At 42.5% G+C, this 12,107-nt stretch overlaps 1 protein-coding gene across 1 annotated transcript in view; it reads left to right on the top strand.

Annotated features, from left to right (window-relative positions):
* The window catches only part of vps35l (VPS35 endosomal protein sorting factor like), a 164,894-nt gene extending 154,710 nt beyond the window's left edge, over positions 1-10,184 (top strand). The window contains exons 30-31 of the mRNA XM_070900915.1: positions 4,758-4,904; positions 8,455-10,184. Of these exons, the coding sequence (XP_070757016.1) occupies positions 4,758-4,904; positions 8,455-8,553 (246 nt within the window). The 3' untranslated portion in view covers positions 8,554-10,184. The remainder of the gene's footprint in view (positions 1-4,757; positions 4,905-8,454) is intronic.
* Positions 10,185-12,107: the final 1,923 nt, after the last annotated feature.

The raw sequence follows: 12,107 nt of genomic DNA, 5'->3' as shown, positions 1-12,107 counted from the left end.
TTTCCTGGAGTGCATAAGGGATGGTTTTCTAGACCAATATGTCGAGGAACCAACTGGGGGCGAGGCCATCTTAGACTGGGTGTTGTGTAATGAGAGAGGATTAATTAACAATCTCGTTGTGCGAGGCCCCTTGGGGAAGAGTGACTATAATATGGTGGAATTCTACATTAGGATGGAGAATGAAACAGTTAATTCAGAGACCATGGTCCAGAACTTAAAGAAGGGTAACTTTGAAGGTATGAGGCGTGAATTGGCTGGGATAGATTGGCGAATGATACTTAAGGGGTTGACCGTGGATGGGCAACGGCAGACATTTAGAGACCACATGGATGAACTGCAACAATTGTACATCCCTGTCTGGCGTAAAAATAAAAAAGGAAAGGTGGCTCGACCGTGGCTATCAAGGGAAATCAGGGATAGTATTAAAGCCAAGGAAGTGGCATACAAATTGGCCAGCAATAGCAACGAACTCGGGGACTGGGAGAAATTTAGAACTCAGCAGAGGAGGACCAAGGGTTTGATTAGGGCAGGGAAAATAGAATATGAGAGGAAGCTTGCAGGGAACATTAAAACGGACTGCAAAAGCTTCTATAGATATGTAATGAGAAAAAGGTTAGTAAAGACAAACGTAGGTCCCCTGCAGTCAGAATCAGGGGAAGTTGTAACGGGGAACAAAGAAATGGCAGACCAATTGAACAAGTACTTTGGTTCGGTATTCACTAAGGAGGACACAAACAACCTTCCGGATATAAAAGGGGTCAGAGAGTCTAGTAAGAAGGAGAAACTGAGGGAAATCCTTATTAGTCGGGAAATTGTGTTGGGGAAATTGATGGGATTGAAGGCCGATAAATCCCCAGGGCCTGATGGTCTGCATCCCAGAGTACTTAAGGAGGTGGCCTTGGAAATAGCGGATGCATTGACAGTCATTTTCCAACATTCCATAGACTCTGGATCAGTTCCTATGGAGTGGAGGGTAGCCAATGTAACCCCACTTTTTAAAAAAGGAGGGAGAGCGAAAACAAGGAATTATAGACCGGTCAGCCTGACCTCAGTAGTGGATAAAATGATGGAATCAATTATTAAGGATGTCATAGCAGCGCATTTGGAAAGAGGTGACATGATAGGTCCAAGTCAGCATGGATTTGTGAAAGGGAAATCATGCTTGACTAATCTTCTGGAATTTTTTGAGGATGTTTCCAGTAGAGTGGACAAGGGAGAACCAGTTGATGTGGTATATTTGGACTTTCAGAAGGCTTTCGACAAGGACCCACACACGAGATTAATGTGCAAAGTTAAAGCACATGGGATTGGGGGTAGTGTGCTGACGTCGATTGAGAACTGGTTAGCAGACAGGAAGCAAAGATTAGGAGTAAATGAGTACTTTTCAGAATGGCAGGCAGTGATTAGTGGGATACCGCAAGGTTCTGTGCTGGGGCCCCAACTGTTTACATTGTACATTAATGATTTAGACGAGGGGATTAAATGTAGATCTCCAAATTTGCGGACGATACTAAGTTGGGTGGCAGCGTGAACTGTGAGGAGGATGCTATGAGGCTGCAGAGTGACTTGGATAGGTTAGGTGAGTGGGCAAATGCATGGCAGATGAAGTATAATGTGGATAAATGTGAGGTTATCCGCTTTGGTGGTAAAAACAGAGACAGACTATTATCTGAATGGTGACAGATTAGGAAAAGGGGAGGTGCAACGAGACCTGGGTGTCATGGTACATCAGTCATTGAAGGTTGACATGCAGGTACAGCAGGCGGTTAAGAAAGCAAATGGCATGTTGGCCTTCATAGCGAGGGGATTTGAGTACAGGGGCAGGGAGGTGTTACTATAGTTGTACAGGGCCTTGGTGAGGCCACACCTGGAGTATTGCATACAGTTTTGGTCTCCTAACTTGAAGGACATTCTTGCTATTGAGGGAGTGCAGCGAAGGTTCACCAGACTGATTCCCGGGATGGCGGGACTGACCTATCAAGAAAGACTGGATCAACTGGGCTTGTATTCACTGGAGTTCAGAAGAATGAGAGGGGATCTCATAGAAATGTTTAAAATTCTGACGGGTTTAGACAGGTTAGATGCAGGAAGAATGTTCCCAATGTTGGGGAAGTCCAGAACCAGGGGTCACAGTCTAAGGATAAGGGGTAAGCCATTTAGGACCGAGATGAGGAGAAACTTCTTTATCCAGAGAGTGGTGAACCTGTGGAATTCTCTACCTCAGAAAGTTGTTGAGGCCAATTCACTAAATATATTCAAAAAGGAATTAGATGTAGTCCTTACTACTAGGGGGACCAAGGGGTATGGTGAGAAAGCAGGAATGGGGTACTGAAGTTGCATGTTCAGCCATGAACTCATTGAATGGCGGTGCAGGCTCGAAGGGCCGAATGGCCTACTCCTGCACCTATTTTCTATGTTTCTATGACCTTGGAGTGCTTGTCCACAGATCCCTGAAAGTAGCAGGCCAAGTGGATAAGGTGGTTAAGAAGGCATAGAATATAAGAGCAGAGAGGTTGTGCTTAAATTGTATAATACTTTGGTTAGGCCACAGCTGGAGTATTGCATGCAGTTCCAGTCGCCGTATTATAGGAAGGACGTGATTGCACTAGAGAGGGTGCAGAGGAGATTTACTAGATTGCTGCCTGGAATGGAGAATCTTAGTTAAAAGGACAGATTGGATAGGCTGGGTTTGTTCTCATTGGAACCGAGGCGGTTGAGAGGAGACCTCATTGATGTGTACAAAATATTGAGGGGCCTGGACATAGTGGATAGTAAGGGTCTATTTCCATTGGTGGAGGGGTCTATTACGAGGGGGCATAGTTTTAAGGTGGTTGGTGGAAGGTTTAGAGGGGATTTCAGGGGGCTTCTTTACGCAGAGGGTTGTGGGGATCTGGAACACTCTGCCTGGAAGAGTGGTGGATGCAGAAACCCTCATCACTTTTAAGAGATGGTTGGATGGGCACTTAAAGTGCAACAACCTGCAGGGTTACGGACCTAGAGCTGGTAATTGGGATTAGACTGGATGACCTTTTGTTGGACAGAGCAGATATAATGGTAAGTACTGCAGGGAATAGAATACGGCCCGGGTGATCTCCTGGACTAGTTTCGATTGCCTTGATGGATCGGAGAGGAATTTTCCCAGATTTTTGCTCCCTAAATTGGCCTGGGTTTTTAATCTGGTTTTTGCCTCTCCCAGGAGATCACATGGCTCTAGTTGGGGTGGAGTGTAGTGTGTTTCAGTTTAAGGGGTGTCGCAGTTGTGATGAGGCGGATTGGTTGGGCTTGGGTGCTCTTTGCCTTTCAATCATTGTTCAAAGATTTATATGTAACCTTTTAGGGCTGCTGACCAAGGACTGTGTGGCACTTGTGTGAGGCCATTCCGGCCCATCATGTCCGCGCCGGCACTTTATCGGCCGGCGCGGACATGATGGGCCGGAATGGCCTCCTTCTGCACTGTAAATTTCTATGTTCTATGTTTCTATGAATGGTCGACCCCTTATTCTGAGACTGTGACCCCTGGTTCTAGACTTCCCAGCCAGGGGAAACTTTCTCCCAGCATCTACCCTGTCAACCCCCTTAAGAATTTTATATGTTTCAATGAGATCACCTCTCATTCTTCTAAAATCTAGGGAATATCAGCCTATTCTACTCATTCCTCCCCCCCGCCCCCTCCATCTGAGGAATCAGTCAAGTGAACCTTCATTGCACTCACTCTAAGGAACTATACTCTTCCGTTGGTAAGGAAACCAAAACTGTACACACCACTCCAGGTGTGGTCCCACCAAATCCCTATATAATTGGAGTAAAACATCTCTCTTCTTGTACTCCAATCCCTTTTTGTAATAAAGGCTAATCGCTTTCCTAATTTCTTGCTGTACCTGCATGATCACTTTATGATTTGTGTACAACGACACCCAGGTCCCTCTGATTACCAATATTTCCCAATCTCTCTCCATTTAAAAAATATTCTGTTTTCTATTTTTCCTTCCAAAGTGGATAACTTCACAGTTCTACACATTACATTTCATCTGCGATGTTCTTACCCACTCTCTTAACCTGACTATACCCTTTGCAGCTTCTTTGTGTCGTCCTCACAACTTACTTTCCCACCTAGCTTTGTATCATCCGCAAACTTGGATACATTACACTCTGTCCCCTCCTCTAAGTCATTAATATAGATTGTAAATAGCTGAGGCCCAAGCACTGATCCTTATGGTATCCCACTAGTTACAGCCTGCCAACCCAAAACAGTCCTGTTTATTCCTACTCTGTTTTTTGCCCTTTAATCAATCCTCAATCCATGCTACTATCCCAAGAGTCCTAATATTGTGTAATAACCTCTTGTGTGCTTTTTGAAAATCCAAATACACATCTACTGGTTTCCCCTTGTCTACCCTGCTAGTTACAACTTCAAATAACAGATTTGTCAAACATGATTTCTCTTTAATTATGTGTACTTTTAAGGCATGATTCCAGATTGATGCATAGCCTACAAATAGTTTATTTTAAGCATATTTTATCATGAAATAAATTTGCTCAAGCATCTGCTTACAAATAACTTGGCAGTTAACTTCATCTCCTGCCTGTACCAGTAATTGTTTTTAAACAGCTAAATGCCATTCTTAAAATGTCACTGATTTGATGTCTGAACCCAGCCTAAACAATACACAGATGGATCCCTACATGTGTTTGGTATAAAGATAATTTATTTTCACTGTATATCATGAAATACTCACTTTGCCTCTTCTATTCTACAGACTTTGAAACGACAGAGTGCCTTGGGGTTATCCTTGTTTACCAGTATTGTTGGCCACGGAGACCTGCAGAACAATAAACTTAATCAGCTAACAATAAATTTGTGGAATCTTGCCCAAAAACATGGGTTTGCTGACACCAAAATCATGGTAAGGACAGAACACTCGAGCTATGATGCATCACTGTTGTAATTTCACAACATACTTGCTTCATGTTGTAGCAGTGGGTTAGAGTCACAACATTCTTCCAATTCCCATTTACATTTGTTGACTTATTAAAGAGTCTCTGTTGATGGATTAAGTGTGGCAGCAAATAGGAACAGGAATAGGCTATTCAGCATCTCGAGCCTGTTCCGCCATTCAATGAGATCATGGCTGATCTGCAATCTAACTTCATATACCCACCTTGGCCCCTATCCCTTAATATCTTTTGGTTAATAAAAAGCTATCGATCTCCAATTTAAAATTAACAATTCATCTAGCATCAATTGCTGTTTATGGAAGGGAGTTCCAAACATTTACCATCCTTTGTGTGTAGAAGTGATTCATAGGGGTCAAGTTTCGGACCGCGCCTGGAACGGTGCAGCCCCGCCTGATTTCTGCGATCAAAACCGCGCCTAAAACTTACCTTGTTATTCTCCCCACTGCTGGAACGTTCCAGGACCTCGGCGCAGCGCAGCACAAGCTGTGGGGGGGCGGAGCCAGGTCCCGGAGCTGAAAACAGTGCCAGGACCTCGGCACACGCGTGCTAGAGTGCGCGCGCATGTGCAGTAGCTCCAAGCGCCTGAGGCTGTGTGGGAGGGGCCCGAAGCATGCGCCCCTGGCCGAATGGGCTCACTGGGGCAGCGAAGATCGACTGGACCTCCCTCCTCTTCAGCTCCTGCTCTGGCTCTCTTCACCCGCCCCAATAGTCAGCTCCGGCACTCTCCCGCCACACCACCCCCACCGCGCGCCCCCCTCCCCCCTTCCCCGGTTCAGCTCCCGCTCCGCTCTGGCTCTCCCCCGCCACCTCCACCTCTCTACGTCTTTGGCGGGGCCCGCCCGCCCGGCATCTTGCTGGGGACAACCACACCCGAAGTTTTCGGCTCGGCTTCCTCTTGTCGGCCAGTCCTGTTCAGCCTCCCCCCTCTATCTCTATCTCTATCTCTCTCTCTCTCCCTCTCCCTCTCCTCTCTCTCTCTCTCTCTCTCTCTCTCTCTCTCTCTCTCTCTCTCTCTCTTTCTCTCTTTCTCCCCCCCCCCCCCCCCCCCCGTTCCCTCTGCTCGCCGCCTCCTTTCACCCCCCGCATTCCCTCTCCTCCTCACCCACCCCCCTGTTCCCTCTCGCCCTCTCGCCCCCGTTGCCTCCCTCCCTCCCTCGCTATCAGAAACAGAGACACACTGGGGGGCCCGTCCCAGCACGCTGTTGGAGGGCTCCCAGTGCTGCAGTTATTTATTGATTTAAAAAAAAAATTTTTTATCTTTTTGATTGATTTATTGATTTATTTATCATTTATTATTGATGATGGCTCTTTATTTGTAAAAGTGATGTGTTTCGTGTTTGTAAACTCCCCCGCCCCCCCCCCCCCCCCCCCCATCTCTCGTTCCTTATGCCTGATTTATAAGTGTAGGCAAGGTTTTTCTGAGCATACAAAAATCTACACTTACTCCATTCTAAGTTAGTTTGGAGTAAGTTTTCGCTGCCTAAACTTGCAAAACAGGCAAAAGTGGCCGGACACGCCCCCTTTTGGGAGAAAAAAAATCTGTTCTAAAATAAAACTGTTGTAACTGACTAGAACTAGAGCAAACTAAATGCTGAGAATTGCAATTTTTAAGATACTCCATTCTAAACTAGTTGCTCCAAAAAAATAGGAGAAATTCGGGCCGAAACTTGACCCCATAATTTCACTCCTGAAACGTCTGGCTCTATATTTTAGACTATGCCCCCTAATTCTAGAATCCCTAACCAGCAGAAATAGTTTCTCTCTTTACGCTATCTGTTCCTCTTAATATCCTGAAAACTTGGATCAAATCCCCCCCCCTTAGCTTTCTAAATTCGAGGGAATACAACCCAAATTTGTGTAAGCCCTCCTCGTAATTTATACCTTGAAGTCCGGGTATCATTCTGGTAAACCCACGCTGCACTCCATCCAAGGTCAATATATCCTTCCTATGTTGTGGTGCCCAGAGTAGGTGTGATCTAACCAGGGTTTTGTATAGCTGCAGCATAACTTCTACCCCCTTGTATTCTAGTTGGCCAGCAATCCACTAGCCTTTTTGATTATTTTCTGTATCTGTTCATGACATTTGAATGATCTATGTACCTGGACCCCCACGTCTCTTTGAACATCCACTTTTTTAACTTTTCACCATTTAGAAAGTACCCTGTTCTCTCCTTATTAGGTCCAAAGTGGATGACCTCACATTTGCTTAAATTTAAATCCATTTGCCACAGTTTTGCCCATTCACTTAATCTATCGATATCCTTTTGTAATTTTATGCTTTCACCTACAATGCCGCCTACCTTTGTGTTGTCGGCAAATTTGGATTATATGACTTTCTATGCCAGCATCTAAGTCGTTAGTGAATAGTTGAGGCCCCAACACAGATCCCTGCGGGACACCACAAGTCACATCCTGCCAATTTCAGTATCTTCCCATTATCCCTATTCTGTCTCCTGCCACTCAGCCAATTTCTTAACCAGGTCAATCATTTTTGCTCTATTCCGTGGGCCTCTACATTAGATAATAGTCTCTATTTGGGACTTTATCAAATGCCTCCTGGAAGTCCAAATAAATAACATCCAAAGACATTCCCCTGTCCACTACTTTAGTCCCCTTTTTAAAAAAAAATTCACTTAGCTTTGTCAGCCTTGCACAAATCCATGCTGGCTCTCTCTGATCAACTGAAAATTTTCGAGGTGTTCAGTCACCCTATCCTTAATTATAGACTCTAGCAATTTCCTGATACTAGTTGCTAGGCTAACTGGTCTATAATTCTGTGATTTCCCTCTCGCCATTCTTAAAAAGCGGAATAACCTACGCAATTTTCCAATCTAAACAGAGGGTTCCTGAATTGAGAGAATTTTGGAAGATTATAGTCGGAGCATCTGCAATGTGCTCACCTACTTCCTTTAAAGCCCCGGGATGGAAACCATCTGGCCCTGGGGATTTGTCACTCTTTGGTGCCATTATTTTCTTTCATTACTGTTATTTTACTTGCGTTAATTTTGGTGAGTCCCCATCCCTGATTCAATACAAGGATCTATTCTTGGCCCCCTCATATTTATCATCTATATGCTGCTCCTTGGCGACATCATTCAAAAACACATCATTTTATTTCACATTTTATTAAGTCGCTTTATTATTTTGGACAGAGCTTAATTATCACCACGCTCTGTTTAGAAGTATAATTCAGTACCTTTTTACTAATGTACTGTTAATTAGGGTTTAACTTGAATAAAGTTTGAGATGTGCTTAAGTTTTAAAGAGCTGTACTTTGTACTGTTTCGAAAAAGTTGCAGCAGGGAGCTGTGTTAACTATTTGATTCATTTGTCACATCTTTTGTTTCCTATCTGAAAATTCCTGTATTTGAAAGGATAAACATGTGTTCCATTACATTATCATTCATTTTTGTAGATACCTGCAGAAGACAGTTTTCTAATGACCTTCATTTTCTATTATGAACTATCTGCACTTCTGATCAATGTTTTTTTTTTAAGGTGAGAACATTAGAACACATCAAGCGTCAAAGTAAACAACCAAACATGAGTCATTTTGCAGATCTAGCGTTAAGGCTCCCACTCCAATCACGAACATAATGCTGCCTCTTGTTTGTGCTGCACAAAAGCACAACTGCCATTGAGCGATGATGTCTGCCTTTAATATGGAAAATCACTAATTATACTTAAGTTCATAACTTTAATACTGTTTAAGTGGCTAATCTGTTTGCTGTCTACTAAAAATGTATGTAAAAGTGGAAGGAAGACAGCTATTCAGAATCAATGTGCGCCCTCATTTTTCCACATGATGGATTCTCGATCTGTTTTCCTATGATGACCAAGTGAAGTTTGGGTAGTTCAGTACAGGGAGGGAACTTGGTTGTTGTGTAGTTTCTAATGATCAATATCAGCGCAGATTGTCCATGTTCTGCACCTCACACAGTTCAATGAGACCCAAGAAAACAGGAGAGAAATACCTTTTTTTTTTAAAGTATTGAATTAATGCTGATATCTAAAATTGGAGCTAAGTGGAGACTAATAATTAGCTAACATCTTGAAATTAATGTTGGTCGTCTAGACCAAGGCTCATTTACTAAGGAACAGAAGATTGAACCATTTCTACTGCCACTCAGCTGGCTGAAATTGGTCATGGCTCATTTCCTTACATTGTACAGTACAATCTTTTAACCAATACCTGATGCAACCTGTATAATATCAGATCTGAATGATTCCTTCTCCTCTTCCCCCCCCCCCCCAACCCCATACATTAGTGTTTGTCAGCTTTTGGTCCTGTAGCTGGAATTTCAAGCTCTGCATTTGGTGGTGTAACATTTGGGTCAAACAAGTAAAGAGAGAGTAGGATTTTTAGATTTATACAGGTTGCTCACCACCTTGTATTTTGCTTCCATAGTTCTGATTGGTCTCATACTTTATCACAACAACCACCATCAATGCTGGTGAGGGATTACCTTCGGGGCAGTATGGAACAACTGGTTTCATTGGCCTTTATTCCACGCAGCATTGCAACTAGTGTCTCGGCTAAGAACTGTTGAGCTTCACTTAATTGAGGCATGCAGATTGAAATGATGGGAAGCCATGGAGCTTGCACGCTGGTGTAGGGTATTCAAAAATATAATTACTTGAGCTGTTGGACTATCTTTTGTTCCCTTCGGGGTACAAGTTCATTTAAAACATTCTCGGGGAAGATTTACTCTCCAGTGTTTGAAAATGTGTTTTTTTTTTATACACGGGCTTACAATTTCACTACAAATTGGGAACATTTAGGGAAACAGTTGAGAAAATTTCCATAAAGTCAACTGTGCAAGAGCTTGAAATGATTTTCATATTCCTGCATATTCTAAATATCTAATATAGTAAATGGGACATTTATGGAAAATATTTTAACACCCCTTCATGCAGTAATCTACTTTGTTTTTGTTTCTAGACCAAGGACCAGAAATTGATGCTTTAAGAATAAATTGTAAACTAAAACTGATAAATATATCTTGTACCAGCTATAGTATTCTTTTTTTTTTATGGATTTAAAGCAAACAAAATCACAAAATCATGTCTTGTATCTTCGATATGGTAATAGAAGCAAAGTGAAGTTGTGCCAATTGTATTGGCAAATTCAAAGTGATACATAGTACATAAATCTGTTTAGCTGATTGTAAAATGACAAAACAGTTACATGAAAACTTCTATATAATAAACCAATGTTTATTACATTCCTGAACGTTTACTCTCCTTCATTTTAATTTGGCAAATAACAATGAAAATGGGAGACACAATTGTATATCCTGACACTTCATCAGGAGCGCAAGGGTATCTAATAGCGATTTGAAAAGTATCATCATCCAAGTTGATCTTGCAGGAACCAAGATACCCGTGGAAATTGACACTGGTGCGTCCGTGAGCATAGTACCAGAATTGCTATATCTTGACAAATTGTGTGATTTCCCATTGGAGAAATCCAAGATAGAGCTGCAAGGCTACTCGGGAGAGAACATTCCTGTTGTAGGTCGTATCACCGTACTGGTGAAATTCAAGGATCAATTTCAGAGCTTGTCTCTCTCAGTAGTGGCAGGAGACAAGCCTGCCTTACTAGAAAGAAATTGGTTGGGATCACTGAAGCTGGATTGGAATGAGAATTTTCGTGTTGAAATGAGATTTGCATCGAAGGATGATGTCATCAAGATGTATTCAAAGGTGTTCTACGAAACGCACAGTCCGATCCAAGGCTTCAAGGCGAGTGTCAGGGAACAGAAGGACAATGGACCAGTTTACTGCATGCCATATCCCGTACCATATGCACTCAAGGAGAAAGTTGAGCAAGAACGCAACAGACTATAGAGACTGAGAATATTATCTCTAAGATAGATCAATATAATTGGGCTACACCCTTTGTTGTTGTATGTAAGTCAGATGGTAAGGTAAGGTTGTGTGGGGATTATAAAGTAACCGTAAACCAGATTCTAGAGGGTAATCTCCTCAATACATTGCCAAATGTAGAAGATTTGTTCACAACGCTGACAGGTGGTCAGATCTTCTCAAAGTTAGATTTTACAAATGCCTACTTACAACTTGAACTGGATGAGGAGTCCAAGTCATGCTTGACTATAAATAATCTAGGCCTATATCAATTTAATAGGCTACCATTTGGGAGTGTCTTCTGCCCCCGCCATATTTCAAGGGGTGATGAACCAGATTTTGCAAGGAATTGAAGGGGTAGTATGTTATTTAGATGACCTACTAATTTCAGCAACAAAGAGGCAAATTCATAATAACATATTGAATGAAATCCTCAAACGGCTAGAGAAGCATAGAGTATGAGTGACTGCTCACAAGTGTGAGCTATTTCAAAACTCTGGAGTACTTTGGGCACAGAGTAGACAAAGATGGTTTACATCGAACCAAGCGAAAGCTGGATGTAATTAAAAATGCACCCACTCGCAAGAAAGTCACTGAACCTCGATCATTTTTGGGTCTTTTGAACTATTATGGGAAGTTCCTACCAAATTTGGCTAGAGTGTTACATCCATTGAATGAACTGTTGAAAAAACAGGTCCATTGGAAGTGGTCAGAAGAAGGCGACGCAGCATTCAAGGAGTGTAAAAACCAATTGGTAGAGAGCACCATGTTAGTTCACTATGATGTATCTAAAGAAAATCATGTAGAGTAAGAGAGAGAAGTGTGAAATTACATCAGAAGGTGAGATTGAAGAACCATTACCATAAATGGTTAAAGTGGTTACCAGGAAAAGTGATGAAGATAGGGTAGTTCTTGCAAATAGTTGGTCAAGATGTTTGATCATGGACAGGTTAGGTTTGTTCACATTGATATTTTACCTACAGATGTGGAAGGAGTTGAAAGTTGGAATTATTTGATTATTTCTGACTCCGATAGTCTCCTCTGTACCCACTCTAGCGCAATCACATCTTTCCTGTAATATATTGACCAGAAATGTATGCAGTACTCTAGCTGTGGCCCAACTCGTGTTTTATACAGTTCTAGCATAACTTCCCTGCTCTTGTATTCTATGCCTCGGCTAATAAAGTAAAGCATTCCGTATGCCTTTTTAACTACCTTATCGACCTGTCCTGCTAACTTTAAGGATCCGTGGGCATATACTCTGTTCCTCCACACCGTTCAGT

This window comes from Pristiophorus japonicus, chromosome 15 (assembly GCF_044704955.1).
Source record: "Pristiophorus japonicus isolate sPriJap1 chromosome 15, sPriJap1.hap1, whole genome shotgun sequence".
NCBI lineage: Eukaryota > Metazoa > Chordata > Chondrichthyes > Pristiophoridae > Pristiophorus > Pristiophorus japonicus.
The sequence above is the reverse complement of the archived record's forward strand: the minus strand, read 5'-3'. Positions and strand labels throughout refer to the sequence as shown.